Raw genomic sequence first — 20,568 nt, forward strand, 5'->3', positions numbered from 1 at the left:
CAGCAATTGTAATATTAAATAATGTGGAATTATATGCATTAGTGCCTGCTAGATGTGTACGCATGAATACACATGTATCTATCTGCATGTAGGTGTGGGAGTCGGTTTCTGTGGTTTGTGCTCGGGGGATTTGTATTTGGGCTTCAGGAGTGGGCCTTTAATGGACCCATTGCAGCTGTGATAATGTGTGGTCTTAATTCCACATATAAAATTACAATAACTTTAGTGAACAAAAACCATGGAGCTGATTACGAAAAATGGGAAGAGGGGAGGGAAAGAATCATGAAAACCTTGGTGAAATATCTTTTTTTTTTTTCTTTTAATTACCCCTTTTCACTATTTTGCTGCCAGCTCTAGCGTCCTGTAACAAATAAAACCTGAACTTAGCATAATACATCTGTCAAAACCATAAATATGCCTGCTTGGGCCCTGCAGTGAAAATGAGCACATGAGAGAGGGTGGGAGAGAGCAAGCAACGGAGGGAGGGGAAATGAAGTCAGCGGAAGCCGGGGCCTTGGAAAGGGGTGGGGCCTCAGGGAAGGGGTGGGGCAGTGTGCGGGGCAAGGGTGTTCGGTTTTCTGAAATTAGAAAGTTGGCAACCCGAGTACAGCCCCTAATGTGTTGCTGAATGACAAGTGGCATGGCCTAGAGGAGCAGGTGTGGGGCAGGGAAGCAGGATGGTTGAGAGTTCTATATTTCACACATTTGTGAGTGCACAGAACTGCGTCTGAACAGCCCTGGGAGCTAACGCTTCCGGTCCAAGGGACACGAGATGCCATTGTGCTGTCTGCACTGGGTCGCGAGATTGTGCATTGATTTGAGTATGGGGAGGCATCAGCGTCATGCTACCAACCTCCTTAGGTTTGATAATCGACCCAGTATGGGAAACTGAAACTTACCATGAACTGTACTAGGATTTGCCGTGCCCGTTAGTCATTGTATTTATTTGTATATGATGCATTGTATCAGCATGTTTACTTTGGAAGTTAAGGTGCTTGTCAAATAAAATCCATGTGTATAAATGTCATTTACCAGCAGCAGTCACTTAACTTGGGCATGTAGGAATGAAATCAGGAGGGCCAAATCGCACCTGGAGCTGCAGCTAGCGAGAGATGTCAAGAGTAACAAGAAGGGTTTCTTCAGGTATGTTGGCAACAAGAAGAAAGCCAAGGAAAGTGTGGGCCCCTTAATGAATGAGGGAGGCAACCTAGTGACAGAGGATGTGCAAAAAGCTAATGTACTCAATGCTTTTTTTGCCTCTGTCTTCACGAACAAGGTCAGCTCCCAGACTGCTGCGCTGGGCATCACAACATGGGGAATAGATGGCCAGCCCTCTGTGGAGAAAGAGGTGGTTAGGGACTATTTAGAAAAGCTGGATGTGCACAAGTCCATGGGGCCGGACGAGTTGCATCCTAGAGTGCTAAAGGAATTGGTAGCTGTGATTGCAGAGCCATTGGCCATTATCTTTGAAAACTCATGGCAAACGGGGGAATTCCCGGATGACTGGAAAAAGGCTAATGTAGTGCCAATCTTTAAAAAAGGGAAGGAGGATGATCCTGGGAACTACAGGCCAGTCAGCCTCACTTCAGTCCCCGGAAAAATCATGGAGCAGGTCCTCAAAGAATCAATCCTGAAGCACTTGCATGAGAGGAAAGTGATCAGGAACAGCCAGCATGGATTCACCAAGGGAAGGTCATGCCTGACTAATCTAATCGCCTTCTATGATGAGATTACTGGTTCTGTGGATGAAGGGAAAGCAGTGGATGTATTGTTTCTTGACTTTAGCAAAGCTTTTGACACGGTCTCCCACAGTATTCTTGTCAGCAAGTTAAAGAAGTATGGGCTGGATGAATGCACTATAAGGTGGGTAGAAAGTTGGCTAGGTTGTCGGGCTCAACGGGTAGTGATCAATGGCTCCATGTCTAGCTGGCAGCCGGTATCAAGTGGAGTGCCCCAGGGGTCGGTCCTGGGGCCGGTTTTGTTCAATATCTTCATAAATGATCTGGAGGATGGTGTGGATTGCACCCTCAGCAAATTTGCGGATGATACTAAACTGGGAGGAGTGGTAGATACGCTGGAGGGCAGGGATAGGATACAGAGGGACCTAGACAGATTGGAGGATTGGGCCAAAAGAAATCTGATGAGGTTCAACAAGGACAAGTGCAGAGCCCTGCACTTAGGACGGAAGAATCCAATGCACAGCTACAGACTAGGGACCGAATGGCTCAGCAGCAGTTCTGTGGAAAAGGACCTAGGGGTGACAGTGAACGAGAAGCTGGATATGAGTCAACAGTGTGCCCTTGTTGCCAAGAAGGCCAATGGCATTTTGGGATGTATAAGTAGGGGCATTGCCAGCAGATCGAGGGACGTGATCGTTCCCCTCTATTCGACATTGGTGAGGCCTCATCTGGAGTACTGTGTCCAGTTTTGGGCCCCACACTAGAAGAAGGATGTGGAAAAATTGGAGAGAGTCCAGCGGAGGGCAACAAAAATGATTTAGGGGACTGGAACACATGATTTATGAGGAGAGGTTGAGGGAGCTGGGGTTATTTAGTCTGCGGAAGAGAAGAATGAGGGGGGATTTGATAGCTGCTTTCAACTACCTGAAAGGGGGTTCCAAAGAGGATGGCTCTAGACTGTTCTCAGTGGTAGCAGATGACAGAACGAGGAGCAATGATCTCAAGTTGCAGTGGGGGAGGTTGGATATTAGGAAAAACTTTTTCACTAGGAGGGTGGTGAAGCACTGGAATGTGTTACCTCGGGAGGTGGTGGAATCTCCTTCCTTTGAAGTAAGGTCAGGCTTGACAAAGCCCTGGCTGGGATGATTTAGTCGGGGATTGGTCCTGCTTTGAGTAGGGGGTTGGATTAGATGGCCTCCTGAGGTCCCTTCCAACCCTGAGATTCTATGATCTGCAAGTCAGAGCTATTCTTTGATGCTTTGCAGATACACATTCCCCCCGGCCTCCCATATGCACGTTCTTAATAGAGGAAACCCCTTGCAATTGTGCAACAAGAAAAATTGGAATAACTAGGGATTGTACCTGGAAGAGAATGAGAGAGCTCACTGTATTACTGAGTTACTGCTGGTGCTGTTCTTTGTTAATATTATTAATATTTAACGAGTGAGAAGATGTGCCAGGTGCCTTATAGATAATAAAACAGGGTTCCTTTAGATTTACAATCTAAATTGTAAGCTCAAATTATTTAGTTTATCCAAGAGAAGGTGAAGAGGTGACTTGATCACAGTCTATATGTACCTATCCGTGAAAGAGATTTCTGGTAGTAGACAGCTGTTTCATCTAGCAGACAAAGGCCTAATGAAAACCAACGGTGGAAGGTGAAGCGTGACTAATTCAGACTAGAAATAAGATGCAAACTTTTAACACTTTGGGCAGTTAACCACTGGGACAACTTAAGTAGGGATGTTGTGGGTTCCGCATCATTTGAATTCTTTAAATCAAGACTGAATGTATTTCTGAGGTCTGCTGTAACTCAGGCAGGAGTTACAGGCCGGACGCAGAAGTCGCTGGGTGAGGGTCTGTGGCCCGTGTCATGCAGGAGGTCAGACTTGATGATCATAAAGGTTCCTTTTGGCCTGAAAATTGATGACTGACTAAACAACGTACAGACAGAGGGATGGGACACAACTAGAAGGACATTGATGGGACTCAGGTATGCCCGGCTGCATCAGACCAGAAGGTCCATCTACTCTGGTATCCTGTCACCAACAGCCTGCACCATCTTCTTTAGAAGAAGGTGCAAGAAATGCCACAGAAGGCAGCTATGGGATAACCTTCTACCAGACAAAATTTTCTCCCAAACCCCAATAGTTAGAGGCTGATTTAAACCCTGATACAGGAGGGTTTATATCTCTTCCAAAACTCTTGCTTATTTTATGGTATTTACTCTGATAAGTCTGGATAATCTTGTTTTCCATAAAGCACGTTCAATCCTTTTCTGAATGTTGTTGAACTCTTGGGCACCAGTATCTTGTGGCAATGAGTTCTACAAGCTAATTGTGCATTGTCTGAAAAAGTATTTCCTTTATCAGTTTTCTATATTTGGTCCCTTTCAGTTTCACTGTCTGTCCCCTTTGTGCCGTTTAAAGCTCCTCATTAGTGACACAATTTTGATGATGTTTTTCTATTAGCTAGTTTAGAATTACAGTCCCCGTTTCCCTCCCAATTTGCATTATTTGCTACGGAATGTCATGCAGTTTATCCATATTTTAGCAGTACGAGGGTGCAAACCCTGCCTCCAGGAGCAAATATGCTGGGCCCTAATCTGTCAGTCCACCTGTCAGTCCTGGAGAGAATTAACTATCCCACTACTTACAGCTAAAGCAGGGAGGATAGAAGAGAACTCCATAATTGTGGGGAATGTGACCTGGTGGGATCAGAGCCCAAGATTGTGAGTCAGGACTTCTGGGTTCTGGTCCTAGTTTCATCTGTGTAACCTTGTGCAGTCCCTCTCTGTATAATGGGACTGATCACACTTACCTGGTCATAAGAGGGGGCGGTGGTTAGGGTGACCAATTTTATAGGGACAGTCCTGATATATAGGCGCCTATAACCCCCCAGTCCCTGTTCCAGTTTTTCACACTTGCTATCCGGTCACCTTCGTGGCTGTAGGCTTTAATTCTTTGTCATTTTTTAAGTGCTTTGAGATGAAAAGGGCTGCATAATTGGAAAAGAGAAATCTTTGGGAGTAAAACTTGCCCGCCTGTTTTGCAAAACATGCCTTTAAAATTGGAACATGTGAAAATTCGGTCGACAGCAGATCTGTGCGTGTGTGCGTCACCGGCTCGCTCATTCCTTGGCAGACAGCGTTCTGTGCAAGCACCAGTCTCCAGAAGTCTCTTTACTCTCGTGTGAATCAGATTTGGAAATGAACACATTGTTCACCTATTTATCCTCCCTGCTTCTCTGCCACTCGCACTTTGCGTGAGAGGTTACAGTAAAGCAGAAGAAAGCCCTTGCGTGCTAAGGCAGCTGTGTGTGGAATAGGTAGGGCAGGTATGGGGAAGTGCTCAAGGCCCTGTGCTTACCACAGAGCTCCTTCCCACCTGCAGGTCCCGATCAAACACCTCGACAGGCAGCCGGAGTGGGAAGCCATGATGTAATCTTGGGAACCCACAACAATCGGCTCTTTCATGGCAAGACGATAACAATCAAAACAGTATGTAAGGGCCTGCCATGCAAGAATACACATGCATATTATACACTGTAGGGAATTGAAAGCCGTCGTGAAAAGGGGCTTGTTAAGAATATGTAGCCTACTTTCATAATCAGTTTGTAAAAGAATAGGCCCTTGAAAACAAGGGTTTAGGCTTATAGAAGGCTTTCTGTGCCTTGACCTTGCAAATATGCAGAGATGCCAACTTTTTCTGAAAGTGAACTAGGAGTTTCCCAGCATGGTGCCATACCAATTGGCAGGCAAGATTTGAAGGGTGGAACGTCCAGCTGCGGGTATGTGTCCCCAGGAACTATAATAGGTTATTTTCCTTTCCCTACAAAGCGCTGCTCCTTGGTGGGGCTTAGAGAAGCAGGATCTGCAGCTTTGTTACCTTTTCTTCCTTAAAATTGCAGCAAAGCCCGGTGCTCTGTCCAGGGGCCAGCACCACCTTGGAACAGGAGTGCAGGAATGATAAAAGTTGTTTCCCTACTGTGTACTGGTGAGAATCCATAAGAATGGGCATCACTGAAAATACCCCGTGAACCTGTCCCTTCTTGGAGTTCGTGATGATAAAATAATGCCTAGCTGTTATGTGTGCTTTTTCATCCATGGATCTCAACATGCTTTTTGAAGGAGACAAGGGTAATGGCCCCCTTTTTACAGTTGGGGAAACCGAGGCAGGGTAGGCTTCCAAAAGCATCTAAGTGACTTAGGAACCTAAGCCCCAACTTCAGAAGTGGTTCAGGCCCTCAGGAGCCTCAGTCCCACGGACTTGCAATGAGACGTAGGCTCCGTAGTGCCTGAGTCACGTAAGGTATGTCGACACTGCAGCTGGGCTCTTGGGCAGGCAGACACACACCAGCTCTGCTGGAGCCAGCGTTCTAGAGATAGCAGTGTGGGCGTGGTGGCACGGGCTGGCTGGCTGAGTGTGGAGCCAGGGGTTGGGCTGATCTGTACTCAGGCGACTAGCCCGTGCCTTTGCCCATGCTGCAATGTCCACGTTGCTCTTTTAAGCGTGCTAGCTCAAGCAGAGTTAGCCTGGGTCTGACTACCTGGGCTGGGAGGCACCTGCCCAGCTTCAGCATAGATGCATTTGAAAATTCAGACACAACTGAAATGACTTGTCCAAGGTCACCCGTCAGCCAGTGGCAGAGCTAGGAATAAAACCCAGGTCTTCTGAGTCCCAGTCCAGTGCGCCACCTGCTAGGCAACACGTCCGTCGTGTTCCCGTTTAAACCCACACGTGTTTGTACATTGAGCAGTTGTCTTGCCATCTGTGAAATGGGTTTATCATGGTGGAGACAAATGGCCCTGTCTGGTTGGATCTCGTTCATGTCATGTCTGCTTCTGATACCCACAAAGTAAATTATGTCACCATCTTCCTGCCTTTTGTAGTGGCACAAAAGTCACTCGTGGCTGTGCATTTCACGCTGATTACTGTCCCGCTCAGATGGTTATGCTCAGTTATCCCCCAGTCACCTGCCTCTAGCTGTCCCCACACCCTGGCATACTGTAGTTACCCAGAAATGCACTTGGTTCAGACTGCTGGTACATCTGCTTTACAGCGTGTCCTCTTTGCAATAGGAGGAAGCCTTCCAAGTATCTCCACCTATTTCCTTCATAAGGAACCCTTTGTTTCCCTGATACACAATACAGCTTTATTTGGTTCAGTCTCTTTCCTCCCAACTGTTTCCCAGAAAACTCTTCACAGAGGTAGGGAGAAAATATGAGGTGTGTATGTGGACTTGTACTGGGAAGGTCAGGCTTTGGACTAGAAACTTCTTCACCTCGGCACCCAAACAGCATAGGAGACACCCTCTTATACAAACAAAGGTGACCTCTGAGCAGTGCATGGCCATATACTTTCTGTGCTGTGGACCAAGGTGAAGCAAGTGAGAAGGGCTCTGTTCCCAGACTCCGTATGCTGTTAATGAAGTATTCGCACCCACGTACAAATAGTAGTGTCTGGGAAACTCTCAAGGCCCGAACGAGGATGCGAGGCCGTGGCCAAGGTATTACGGAGGTGACAAGAGGCACTAAGTTTCCCTGTGGTGGCAAGAGACAGAGAATGGGCTTCTGGAATGGGAGAGATGAAAGAGGAAGCAAGGGGACCTGTGGATGAGCAGAGAGGAAACCAGGAGCCTAGCAGAATGTGAGATGGCCTTTGCCTGAGTCCAGACCCTAAGTGGCAGAGTCAGGAGGGAGCAGAGAACAGAAAGAGCCTAGCTTTGGAATTCAGGAATTCCCAGGTTCTAATCCCCATTTTTCCAATAGCACCTTAGGTTCCCTATCGTCCGTTAGATGGGATAACACTCACCTCCCTCCCGCTGTAATCTGCAGGTTAATCAGGAACTGGGTTTCCAGCCAGAGTTTCCCCCTTTTTACAGTTTTCAACCAAGTCTGAACCCCAAACCCAGCAAGCCTTCTCCAGTGTGATCTCTGCAGCCTGCTCCCTTCAGCGCGACTATGGCCCTCCTGTCACCTGCTAGCTTGTGTCTGACCATAGTGCTGGCCCTTGTCCCTCACAGGACAGTACCCACTAAAGCCCTGTCCTGTGGTGCCAGTGGGGCCTGCCACTGCTGAGCACAGAGAGTGCGTGTGAGAGTCCGGAGAGCATGCACAGAAGAGGAACCTGAAGGGAGGTGTGTGGGGGGTCCCACCTGGAATCGTTGGCAAAGTTTGACTTCTGTGTTTGGGATGGCAGCCTCAGTCATGCCAACGGGGCCGGGCATGGAGAAGCAATTCCACATCTGCCCAAGGCTTTCAGTTTGGGGGGCGGGGTCAACGCTCCTCCTGCCCACCTCCAAATTATGCCCGTGCCTGGAATGGAAGGAAAGGGGAAAATAACAGAAACAGGCTGTAGCCCTAGCAAGGAGCAAAGCATGCAGATGCTCAGAGTTTTCTGCCCTTGGGGAAAGAAGAGCATCTTGATACATTTCCACTCAGAATATACTCTGAATAAACTTTGGGGGTTTGTGTCAGGTCCGCTTTTTATTAGTGGGGGCTGGGAAAGGGATAAATGCTTCAGCTTTAGGCTTCTCTTAGCTATAATGCAGAAATCTTTAGTCTTTGCTAAATTTCCCTTTCCCACATCTGCCCCTCACCTCGCTCGTGCTCTACCCCATCACAGGTTTCTCACAGTCTCTCCTTGTTTTAAGGTAGCCCAGTAGTGAAAGCTCAGAGGGGGTGGTGCTGTGGGAGTGGAGGGGGGGTGGGGAAGAGAGACCTCAGGGGGTTCTTTTTGTACAGACCCCTTGGTTCACACTTCCCTCTCCCATTAATTTGTTGTGGTCGGGACCAGTAATAGCTGCTTTGTGCTAAGGCAAGGGAAGGAAGGGGGGGGGGGAACCCAGCACACAGACAGTGGGTCCACTGTTTTCTATAAGGGATGTTTTCCCTGCCGCACCCCCCCACCCCGTGAATAAAATTTTGATTGTAATGGTCTGTCCTGGTGAAGAACACCCACAGCCTCTCGCTTGCTCATCTGTAAAACATGTCAGAAGTTTAAACAACCCAGAGAGATTTTTCTCACCTGTCTGATTTTACTAATAGGAACACAAGTGTTTAAAGCTGCGAAGGGAGCTTTCAGCCACTGGCGAAAGAACGAAACCAGCCCTTGTGGGCCTGCGTTTCAGGTCTGGTCGGCAGCTGTACAGTGCAGGCAAGATCTTCGCTAGGACTCTCTGCCTCAACTGTTGGCTAGAGCTGAAGTATCTCTCCAGACTCTGTGATGTCTGCCTGTGGGTTATGGACCTCAGGAATGCCTGCTCGGGGATTGCTACCCACTGGTCTCTGCGGCTCAGATTCACTCTGGCATGACTTCATAGACTTCAGTGGAACTGTGCCCGCTGTACCAGTGTTGCATTTGGCCCCCCGTGTCTACTTGGAAACTGAAGTCATGGAAAACTTGATACATGTTGGGAGAAAATCCTTAGCTTCACTGAAGTTCTAATCTGACTGTTGGTGCGGAGGTGGGGCCCCTTTTATTCTTGCGACAGGGTGATGTCGCGCTGTTGTGCCGTGTTGCACTGGTGTTACACAGTCTCATCCTGCTGCTACGCACGGCTGCAGCCGCACTGTGATGGGGTGGGAATTGGAAAGGCGGCCCATGGATCAACGCTGCGAAAGTGGTGACCTGGGCATCAGGTCAGCAGCTGGCCCATCTCCATGTGCTTCAGTGGAGTTGAGTTTCCAGTGCCGGTGTCAAGTTGTGTTTATCCTGAAACCAGAGTTATGGAAAACTTCAGGCCTCTTGGGAGAAATCCTAGCTGCGTTGAGGTCAATAGAAACTTTGCCATGTCCTTTAGTGAGGACAAGACTGCGCCCCGTGTGTGTGAGTGTAGCCACGTGGAGTCTTCTCCCAGGCTGCCCCATATGTGTGGGATGTGCTCACCGTACAAAGCCACCTCACCGTTCTCCTTCAGATGTTGTCTTTAAACCTCTCCTCGGCCGTCATGCTTACACAGAGCTTGGCAGTGGGTGTGCTGCGGTCAGGATCCTCTCACTGTTGCTTGTGCTCTCTCAACTTGCTGTTTATAGCCTTACACTCGGGTTGTAAGTTCTTTAGGGCAGGTATAATAGTGTCTGCTAGCTGTTTGCACAGCACCCAGCACAACGGGGCCTGGCCTCTACCCACGACTTTAAAGCCACTAATAACGATAATACCTATCACAGTGAGGCTTGAGTCGGAGACCTCCAGTGCTGTCAGCCTCTGCCATTGCTGCGAAAGGAGTTACTCTGCTGGCTGGTATCGGCAGTAGACTCTCATCTGCTTATGCACACCGGGGAGAGACGGTCCCCTTATAACAGTTCAGATCATGCCGAGCATCTCAGCCCCGCTGCCGTGTTGTGGAGCTAAATGAATGGATGCTGGTGAAACTTGCCAGTGTCCTCCCATAAAAGGTACTGTAGAAATTCAGAGGAATAGTATGTTTCACCCAGGGTAAATTCCCAATGGTCAATGCTGGTTTTCACAGCAACTACGCTGATTTCCTACCTCCCCACCGACCGTAGGCAAAAACGGTTGATTTGTCATTTTTCCAGAGGGGAGGAAGAAAATCCAAAACCAAAACACGTTGAGCTCAATGCGCACAACGTGTTGGTGCTCACTAGAGAGTTCTGCCTTTGGTTTGCAGCCCGGATTGCTAAATTCAGAATTGTGTGTGGTGAGGGAAGCAGTACAGAAATAAGCGAGCTCTGGCAGAGATCAAAACTGAGGCACATTGGTAGAAACATAAGGGTGCAGGGGCTCAAGACTGGCTCAGCAGAAGGTGTGGTGGATTAGGACTGAGCTTCATTGCAGAGCTGAATGAGGTCCCAAGGCTGGCTTAGGAAGCAGCATTGCAGGGGAGAGGGTGCGATGGCAGAGTGTGGGTGGAGGAGGGTTACTGTAGGGCAGCACTGAAGCTTTTTGGCAGAGCTGCAGAAGGAGAAAAGCTCGCCCAGCCTTTGCCCAGACTGTGCCCTCCAGGGTACTTAGTCCCTCGTGTTCATGACATCAAACCCAATTGTCAAATATGGGTGTGGGGGAAATAAGTGAAGCTTTTGTTTCCTTTTCAAGGGTAGCTGGTGGAAACCTCACATGAAAGAGATTGCAAAGGGGTGAAAATAGTGTTCCCAGACTTGAGCAAAGTGAGATCCAATAGGTAGATAATGGTGCACGTGAGCCCATGGTTTTGTAACAGCCGTCTCGGCACAAGCCATGCCAAGATTTTTATGTAACCAACGGGGCAGGGGAGGCAGCGTGCGTCTGAAGCTATCCTGAAATGCTCAGATTCTTAATGCAAACCAAGGCTCCATCCTGATTGATTCTCCTTACCTCCTGGACATGTCTGACAAGTTTGTTTACTTTGCAGTACTTCTGGGGTTTGTTTAAAGAGACGTATTTTTATTTGTTGTCCCTTGACAGTTCCTGGTTGGGGGGGGGCATCTAAAGGGGCTGCTCTGTGAGCTGTCAATGGTTTTAAAACTGGAGAGCAAAAGTGACTGGGCACCAAACCACAGCTACTATATTAACAGTGCTTAAAAAATCCATCCTTTCTAAATACGGAAATCTGATTTCCATTTTTAGTTATTTTTCAGAAGGTCCCTTTGCTGCACCAATGACAAATCCACAGAGAAACGCGTGCAAAGCCACGTGAAGTAGCCACATAAGTTTATCTGAAGAGAAAGCAACGCCCTGCCCTTGTGACGTTGTCGTGACCTGGCGAGCTTTGTGTTGTGACGTCACTCAATGGCTGCATTGCAATGTTGCTATGCTCCAACGGGATTTCAGCGGCGGCGGGAGAGGGGTTTGTGATTCCTTGCAGGACGTTGGATGGACCTGTGGGAACATGAGGCTATCCTGGGGAATTTGGGGGGAGTGGAGAGACTCAACCCCAGTGACTATTTCCTGCATCTGTGAGGGTACCTAGGATGATGTCCTCCTGGATTCCTGATCCTAATGAAGAGGTTCTGGCACCGTGGTGGCCGACTTTTGGAAGAACGACCTAGTCAGCATGTCTACCTGGAGCATCTAAGCCTAATTCCTGGCTCACAATTTGCTGCACTGTGGCAACCTTCCATTCTTAGGAGCCGGCCCAACTAACTCTGATACTCTTAAAACACAGGGCATTTCCAGCGCCTCGTCTGCCCTGAGTCAAGGACAGAAATCCCCCACTTGCTTGGCAGGACAAGACATTTCTCAAGCAGGCTGGGGTCCTTAAATGTTTGCAAAGGTTTTTTAAAGCCTTGTAAATGTCCTGCCTCTTCTTCCCCTGTAACCCGAATCACCCTCCTTATAAAGCTTCTTTTTTTTCCCACTTGGCAAAGCTGGGCTCCACAAAGGCTGTTTTTTTAAAATGACTTTATGACCAAGTGCTCTCGTCCCCCTTCCCAGCCTCCCTCCCACCCCCCATCCATGTGCCCTGCACTCCAAATGGGGCGTCCGCTGTCCTCATTGCCATACCAGCTGGTTGCTGCTGAGAGTGGCCTAGGAAGGAGCATGTTTGCATTTCGACGCTCCAAAGTGCTTGTCTAGGCCAGGCGCTGCAGGATCCGTTCTTCAGCGCCCAGCTGTCAGAACAGCTTCTCCCCACGCAAGCTAGCCTGCTTGCGAGCTTCAAAATCCTGCCTCCTTGCAGATGAAGAGCTGCGGTTAGCACTGTCATGAAATTAGAGGCCAACAAGCAAAACCACCATCACTTTCCCCACTAGCTCAGTCATTAGGAGCCAGCCACTGGGGCTGGACAGGGTGCTTTCCTGCCGGTGTTAACTGCTAGATGCTGGAGCAGCGAGGAAGTTGGGAGTATTCCCTTCTGCAGCCACCCAGGCCGGAGTGGGTACCAGAATGGAACTCAGGGACCGGTCTGTGCCTGTTTCTCAGTGTTGATTCCCCAGTGCTGCGCTTTGGGCACCTTATTATCCAAGCAGGGTCACCTGCTCCCACGGCTGAAGTTTAATGGGGCGGTCTCCAGAACAGCAAGGAGTGGAATGGAAAAGTGGGGCCAGGATACTGGGGAAAGCAGCAGCCCTGAGGCAGTTGCAGGTCCGGATCCTCCAGGGTGAGTTGCAGACTCAGATGCCAGTTCTGTTTCATCTGACCGCCTGCAGGCTTTGGACCGGCCTGTGTCTTGGCCATTGTTTAACGTCTCAGCTGCAGGATAGTGCATCTGGGGTACTAGCGCATCAGTGGCCAAATTCTCATTTGGGGGTGGATGCGGCAGCTTTTCTAGTGCAGCGTGCTTCTCCCCTCTGGGTGATCCAGGCTCTGAATATGAGCAGGGTTTGTTTAAAAGTTATATATATATTTTTAAAGCCTGTAGGTTAAAAACACACGACCCTACAGCTAGTGCAGGAGGGGATAAAAGCAAACAATAGGGTGACTGTGCAACCATGCAGACAATGCGGGAGATGAACAGTAAACGAGAGGGATTAACCTCTGCATTATCTGATGTAGGCTGCAAGCGGAGCTTGTTTGACTCGACCTCCCGTAACAGCAGAGGCATCTCAGAGAGGAGGAAACTGGCCCCTTTCGGAGAGCTAGCAAAACAGGGCTGCCTCTGAAGACTTATGGGGATCCCTGTTCACATCCGCAGGTGTAGCCCAGTATGTCCTTTCATTCCTCCTCATGTGGCACCAGCTGGGAGGAGTGGGAAATCCATTTTGGTGGTAACTGGGATGGGCCACAAACTGGTCCCTGGATCCCAGGGCTGTTCTACCTTGGCTGTCCGATCTCCCAGAATAACCCGTGTATTGGAAGGACAGTTGTCTGAATAGGCAGTTCTCAATTCAGCCTGGCTTGCAAAGTGGAGCAATCAGGGAGAGTATATTTGCACTGCATGGGGTTCCTTTGCGCCTTATCTTTCTTTCTCCACCCTTGTTAACTTCCCACAACGTAACCCAAATCCTTGTGGCTTTGCCTTTCCCCCAGGGACACCCTTCAGGCCTCCCCCCACCCCCCCTCTCATCTTTGCCTTTCCTTAATTTGTCAGTGGGTCACTCATGAACAACTCGAGGCTCTCCCTGTTCAACAGCCGGTCTGGTCAAGAGTTCGGAGCACAAGGCTGGGAGTTGGAAAGTCTGGGGTTTTGACTGGTTGTGTCCTTGGGCAAATCTTTTCATCTCATTCTCCGTTGCTTCCAGGGGTTGACGGACGTGGAACACTTTGAAGATAAAACTTGCTCTAGAAGTGCCTTGTGTTAACATGATTCGATTAGTCCCCAAGGGCTGAAAGCACTTACATTAAAGAGACGTTCTTAATAACTTTTTTTTTAAGGCCTATCCTGCCCTGCCCTTCTCCTCCCAGAGGAATGATATATAACATGTATTGCTTTTATTTCGGTAGGAACTTAGCAATTGGGATTGGAATTCAGAATTTCCCAGAAGGCCTTGCTGTCAGCCTTCCTTTGCGTGGCGCCGGATTTTCAACATGGAGAGCATTTTGGTAAGTAGTGCTCCTTCTAAAACGTTCTTCAAGCTTTGAGACGTGTTTCCCGTCAAGCCATTTCCCAGCTGCTATTGCTGCAGGTTGCCTATAACGTGCTGCTCTCTATGCAGTGCCGGGTTGCTAGTTCCAATTCAGGACTCCTCAGCGGCTTGGCTGTGTTTGGGGAAAAGCTCTTCCATTTTAAAGCTTTCTCCAGCCTTTGTGTACTGGGTGGCAGCTCTGGGAGCAGTGCAGGACACAGGGTCTTGCTGGTCCAGCATTACTACGCTCAGCAACTGATGTTTTCACGGTGATCAGACGTTGTGGGGCAAGCCACTGGTGCAGCTCACGTTCGTTCCAACTTGGAAGAAGGAAAACAACCACTAGTATGTTCTGTCTCCTGTGGCCACACCGCCGCTGTAGAATAGGCGAGGTTTGAACTGTGGTCCTCGGTAGCAGTGGTTGCAAGTGTCTTGGGATGGGGTGGACTCGGGGGGCCAAATGAAGACAAAATAGATGAACAAAAGAGAGCGTGATGCTTAAATCGGGTTTCTACTGCCTGCAGAGTCACCTCTCCTGTGGGCTGACCCCCTTGTGTCTGCTCTCCTGCGTCACACTTCTAAGGCCATTCAGAGAAGGATACAAGTGGGTCCACCAAGGCCAGAGCCTATGCCACAACTCAAACTTTCTTTGTTGCTCCAACACATTTACAAAAATTTAACTTCTGACCTTAAAGTTACCTTCTCTTCACTGTCCAGCACGGCAGGGCCATCCTTTCTGGCCTGTCTTAAGGCCTGGCAATGCTAAAAATACAACCATGTTTTCTCTAGCCAGTTTTTGATGCTCTTATCTGATCTGCTCGTGCCAAACACGGTTATTCACACCGCTCCCATTGGTTGCCCATGTTTGTGCAGCCACACCTCTCCCGTTGCCCAGTCGTGTTCATCTCAGTGCATTCTGGGAAATTCTAGGCCGCTATCCCCGTAGTTTCACAACAGCGAACAGCACCTGAAGGACATCTGCACAAAGCAGCACGAGTGCATTCTGGGATCTCTGACCAGACAGAGAGCTGGGAGGAAGGAATTAGACTGGCATGGTTAGAAGGTCTAAGCGCTGCAAAGAAACAAGGGAGTTGGACCAGTTACAGAAGGACAATCTAGGCTTCCAGCAAAGGCAACACATTGTTAGCATCCACAGCTAAGGACAGAACTTTAGTCATCAAACGGTGTTTAGAGTCATGCGACCAACTGGCTACACCAGGGATCGGCAACTTTTGGCCCGTGGCCTGCCAGGGTAAGCCCCCTGGCGGGCCGGGCCAGTTTGTTTACCTGCTGCGTCCGCAGGTTTGGCCAATCGCAGCTCCCACTGGCCGCGGTTCGCTGCTCCAGGCCAATGGGGGCTGCGGGATGTGCTGTCTGCAGCTTCCCTCGGCCCACGCCGCTTTCTGCAGACCCCCATTGGCCTGCAGCGGTGAACCGCGGCCGGCTGGATCCATGATCGGCCCAACCTGCAGACACGGCAGGTAAACAAACTGGCCTGGCCCACCAGGGGGCTTACCCTGGCGGGCCGTGGGCCAAAGGTTGCCAATCCCTGGGCTCCACAGTCAGCAAAACCTTGTAGCACAGATAGGACCTAAAGAGGGAAAATGGACGTGTTCTGAAGGGATCCCCACTCCAGACTTCCTTCAGCAGTGGTCCAGTGCTTAGCTGATTCACAGGGCCCACTGCGTGGAGGGTAGCGATAAACTGGGTAAAGGAGAGACCGACTGGGGGAAAAATTAGAGGATTGTTTGCCTGTCTGGAGCCAGATGTTCCCAAGTCTGTCTGCAGCCTTTTGTCACCTTCCAGATGAAAGGAGGGGATCTGTCTTCTGCTGTGTTTGCTCAGGAAGGGCTCAGATGCTCTCCTTTGTTTTGCAAGGGCTGGTAAACATCTCTTTTTCTTCACACAGGTGCGGGGGTGGGAAAGCAGGTTTGCATCCGCTCTGCACTCTCAAAAGCAGGGCAGCCTAATGCTAATCAGAACCTGCAAGGTGCATTCTGCATTTACAGACTTCATAGCTCCATTTAATGGGATGTATCCATGTCCTGAGTGGGACGATTGGGCCCTTGGGGTCCAACAAACACCTGCACTATGCTGGGTACAAAAAGGGGTAAAGGAAGGTTTTCCTGTGTCCCTTCAGGGCTTTTGATCTTGGTTCTCTTACAGGTACGGACAGCTAAGTGGCATGGTGGAACCTTTAGCTGGTGTCTTCGGTGCCTTTGCCATGGTTCTGGCAGAACCCCTCCTCCCCTATGCTTTGGGCTTTGCTGCTGGTGCTATGGTCTATGTGGTCATGGATGACATCATCCCAGAAGCACAAACCAGGTAAGGGAAATTACTCTGCCAATTGCCTAGCTGCCAGCACCCTAAAGCCATGTTCATTGGCTGGCCTTTGCTTGTGACTAAATTCTCTTTCCTTCCTCGTCCCATGGAAGGGGATGCTGTAGTGCAAAGGAACACCTTGGGGTCTGATCTGCGAGGACCATGGAGCATTTGCATTAAGAGGGCACATGCCACTTTACAAGCTAGCACTGTTAATAGCATTTCAGCCATTTGCCAACAACTGTCACACCTCAGAGATGCGTTCTTAAAAACAGGTTCCATCCACACCCTGGCTTATACCATGTGGCACACACGTGTGAAAGCCCATTTCCAACAAGCAACAAAGCCATAATGACGCAAAGCCATAATGAACTATAAGGAGGTTTCAGGGTAGCAGCCGTGTTAGTCTGTATTCGCAAAAAGAACAGGAGTACTTGTGGCACCTTAGAGACTAACGAATTTATTTGAGCATAAGCTTTCGTGAGCTACAGCTCACTTCATCGGATGCATTGATGAATTAAGGAGGTTGACTGCTCTCCTTATTTTTGCTCAAGATTGGCAGAATTTTGCTGCTCCTGTTTGACTGTGAATGTTCTTGGAAAAAGAGTTATTTTTTAAATACATTTGCTTTGCTGAAGGAATTATCAGGTTGCAATTCACTGAACTGGTGTGAGATGTAGCAGGAGTGGCTCTTTAAGATATTTGTCCTTTGGAGCTGTCCCTCGATGCGTGTGGCTTGAAACTGTTATCACTGAACAGTTCTATTGTAATAACGCTCTGCCCGAAACTGGTTGGACCCCATGGTGCTAAGTGCCGTATGAAAATACTATGAAGGACTGTCCTGGGCCTGAAGAGTTTACCATCTAAAAGACAACAGGTGGGTGAGAGAAACAGAGTGGGGTGGGAGAGACATGGTAACAAATAAATACAGTGGAAGGCGCACAATGCTTAACCAATCCGTAGCAGTGATTGCAGCTGTCAAGCTACTCACTATAAGGGGTGTGGGCTCCCCACTTCTAGCTTAGGAATTATGTATAAATTATGCAGGAAACAATGAGTCTGTCCCTCCCTGATTCCGTTTATTGCCTCAGTGAGATGTTAGGGGAGAAAATTGCATTCGAGAACTGTGGTTAAAATTCTCAAAGCCACCTAGGAGAGTTGAAGACATGTCCCCCATTCATTTGAATGGAATTGCATGTCTGAATCCCCAAGATGGCTCAGCATCTCTCTGAGGTGGTTCAGGGGCTGAGGAGAGGAGGGGAAGCACCCTTGACTCTATCTCCCAAAGGATCAGCTTGGATCAGTCTTATTTTGACTGGAGGGAAGGGTCAGCATGAAGTAAGGCCTTCAAAGAGATGGGGGAATAAAGAGGATTTTGGAAGATTCCCTTCTTTTCACAGGTGAGAAGTAAAGACAACTCTGCTGTCAGCCTGAAAGGACATTCTGAAACATAGGCGCTCACTCCCTCTCCTTTCCTCCTTGCAGTGGCAATGGGAAGCTGGCTTCCTGGACCTCCATCTTAGGGTTTGTGGTGATGATGTCCCTGGATGTTGGACTTGGATAAGGGCGGATTTACTGTTGGCCAACGGGAGATGACATCTGAGCAATTTGCATGGCAGCAGTTGGAACTGGAAACTTTTCTTCTTCTAGATTTTTTTTTTATATATATATATTGATTAGGTTTGGTGTTGATTATCTATGATTTTATATATATATATATATATTGCTGTAACATAACATTGATTGTTTTCAAAGCACAAAAATTGGTGGCTCCTTGCAGGTCCTAGGTTTCCTTTGCCACCAAATTCTTTCTCTTCTCAACTGGGTCGTCGATAAAACATACATCAGCCAGGCTGCAGTTTGTGGTTTACTTTTCCTCCGATTTTTGGGCATTTCCATAATGGTCAAAGTTCTTTTGGTTTTGACCATACTTGTTCTATATGCAGTAAGAGAGTCACAGTCAAATGTCTAAAGAGGCTCCTAATTAAGTAGTAGAACAATTGATGGGTAAGTTTGTGTAGTGTCTAAACTTCTGAAATCTGTCTTGGAAGTATGGAAGTGCCAGCACTAAGATGGGAACCGTCACAAATAAGTGTGTAGCAGCATGTCTAATACATACTGCTGGGGCTTGAGAAATTTTTAGTGGCATCATCTGTTTTGATGGATACAAGTAATCTGAACCAACAAAAAATGAAACCTTGTGAGAATCGTATCAAGATGTAGAAGCGAAGACGACACCCGTTTTCCCTGCTGGATATGTCTTCTTAATGGGGCCTTACGCCAGGATAGTCCAATGGGCAATTCTTTGCCTCTTCAAAAAATTGAAAGAGGACATCGGTTTTCTAAGGTGCAATCTTTTAGGATGCAAGCTGTGATTATACAGATTTGTTCGCAAAGTGCTACATGACTGTAGTATAGCAGGGTCCATTACCCACATGGGCCAGTGGTTTTGTTTCATAAATTGCTGTTTCAAATCAGAGTGAAAATCTCCACAAAGTGTTGATTTATGCTCTTCCCAGAAGTTGGCCTGTTAGTGTGGTCCTCCAGTGAAGGAGTCCATGTTAGTTTTCGAAGGATAAATCTGGTCCTCATGATAGCTCTCTTTTTCCCCAGCACTCATCCGATTAATTCATTGCCCAACATGAACACTCAGCAATGCACCGCCTTGGCTTTTTTTTCTCCCACTTTCCAAATGTGTGTTTGGCTAACAATGGCTCTCGAACATGCAGAGTAACTTGTTTTAACAGATCAGGAGCAAGCCCTGCTTCTCTGAGACAGACGCGCGCTCGCACAATGAGCATGATGGAATTTGACTGTTTTGTACTAAGCTGAATAATGAAAAGCAGAAGTCAAGATAATGATGGAGAACACACATCCCTGTTCACTTTCTAGGCAGGCTGTTCTCCCCCATCAAAATGGGGTTTGATTAGACACTCGGGCAGGTACAGTAAGTAGCTGGATTGCCTGGCTGATATCGAGGCAGCTCAAGCCCTCCCGGCTTATGTTTGTAATATATATGCCACAGAGATTCACGGGCCATGTACGCCGGAGACAGTCTCCCAGTAAACGATAAGTAGATCCTCCTAGAGAGGCTGTAGGAATGCAAGAGGACTAGGCACTAATGAACTAAGTTAAAACCATGGAATTGTGGTTCGGTTCAGTTAGTTGGCTGGATTTTGTCTGTATTTATTTGTACGTCATTCTGAATAATACAAAAATGCTGGTTGCCAATGGACCTGACCTTTTAACTGTGATTAGTTTCAATAAATGGGAAATTCAGAGTCTTTGCTGACTTATTTTGCTGCAGTCGATCCTTCCCTTTTCTTCTCCTCCCTGCATTTTATTACATTCCTTCCTCTTAATTCGATTCTTTCCGGTTTGCCTGAGGTCTTTATTCTGAGACAGTCCAAAAATAATGCACCTCAAGTTGCAACAAACATCTTATTCCCCCCTTCCCCCGCCACATGTACTCCCCCCAACCCCCTCCATCACCAAGGAGTAACCTCTTCAAAGAGAAGTCCTATCAGCTGGCATCAATATCTAGATTCATACTGCAGGGAGTTCACTGTTCGTTGGATTGCCATGCCACATCAGATCACTGATCCATCAAGTCCTGCATCTGACACTTGTCAGCTCCTGAGGCTTAGGAGAAATAATAAAAGCAATTGTCCTAGAGAGTAGGGGTGAAATCCTGGCCCCAACTGAGGTGAAAGAGTTTTCTGCCATGGACTTCAGTGGAACCAGGATGTCATCTTTGGAATCCATACAACAAAGTCCGCCATCCCAAGGGGTATTAATTGGCAGTTTGGTTGGCAGTCTTGGTAGAGGCCAAGGATGGAGTGGGAACACAAGGTGATCCCGCCCAAAGAAGATTGAGGCAGACGTGTGTGGGAGTTCCTGCCATCGATGTCCGTTCTTTACCTGTCCTGGGGACCTCAGAGCGGCAAAGGAGCTGAAAACGTGACCCATGAGAATTGCTGCTTCCATGTGGCCACCTCAGAGGGCTTTGACCAAAGGTAGGGGGAAGTACCATTATCCCTGTGGAACAGACAGGTCAGCTTCAGCACAGAGGTGAGAAGTGACTTTCCCAAGGCCCCACAGTGAGAGAGAACCAAGGCCGCTTAA

The 20,568-nt window shown here is 48.3% G+C and overlaps 1 protein-coding gene across 3 annotated transcripts in view; it reads left to right on the top strand.

Annotated features, from left to right (window-relative positions):
- Positions 1–19,727, top strand: part of SLC39A11 (solute carrier family 39 member 11) — a 268,095-nt gene extending 248,368 nt beyond the window's left edge. For all 3 annotated transcript variants that reach the window (XM_084648003.1, XM_084648005.1, XM_084648004.1), the window contains 3 exons: positions 14,000–14,098; positions 16,288–16,446; positions 17,929–19,727. In XM_084648003.1, the coding sequence (XP_084504129.1) occupies positions 14,000–14,098; positions 16,288–16,446; positions 17,929–18,007 (337 nt within the window). In that variant the 3' untranslated portion in view covers positions 18,008–19,727. The remainder of the gene's footprint in view (positions 1–13,999; positions 14,099–16,287; positions 16,447–17,928) is intronic.
- The last annotated feature ends 841 nt before the right edge of the window (positions 19,728–20,568 follow it).

Source organism: Lepidochelys olivacea (assembly GCF_965140295.1).
Source record: "Lepidochelys olivacea isolate rLepOli2 genome assembly, chromosome: 14".
Lineage (NCBI taxonomy): Eukaryota > Metazoa > Chordata > Testudines > Cheloniidae > Lepidochelys > Lepidochelys olivacea.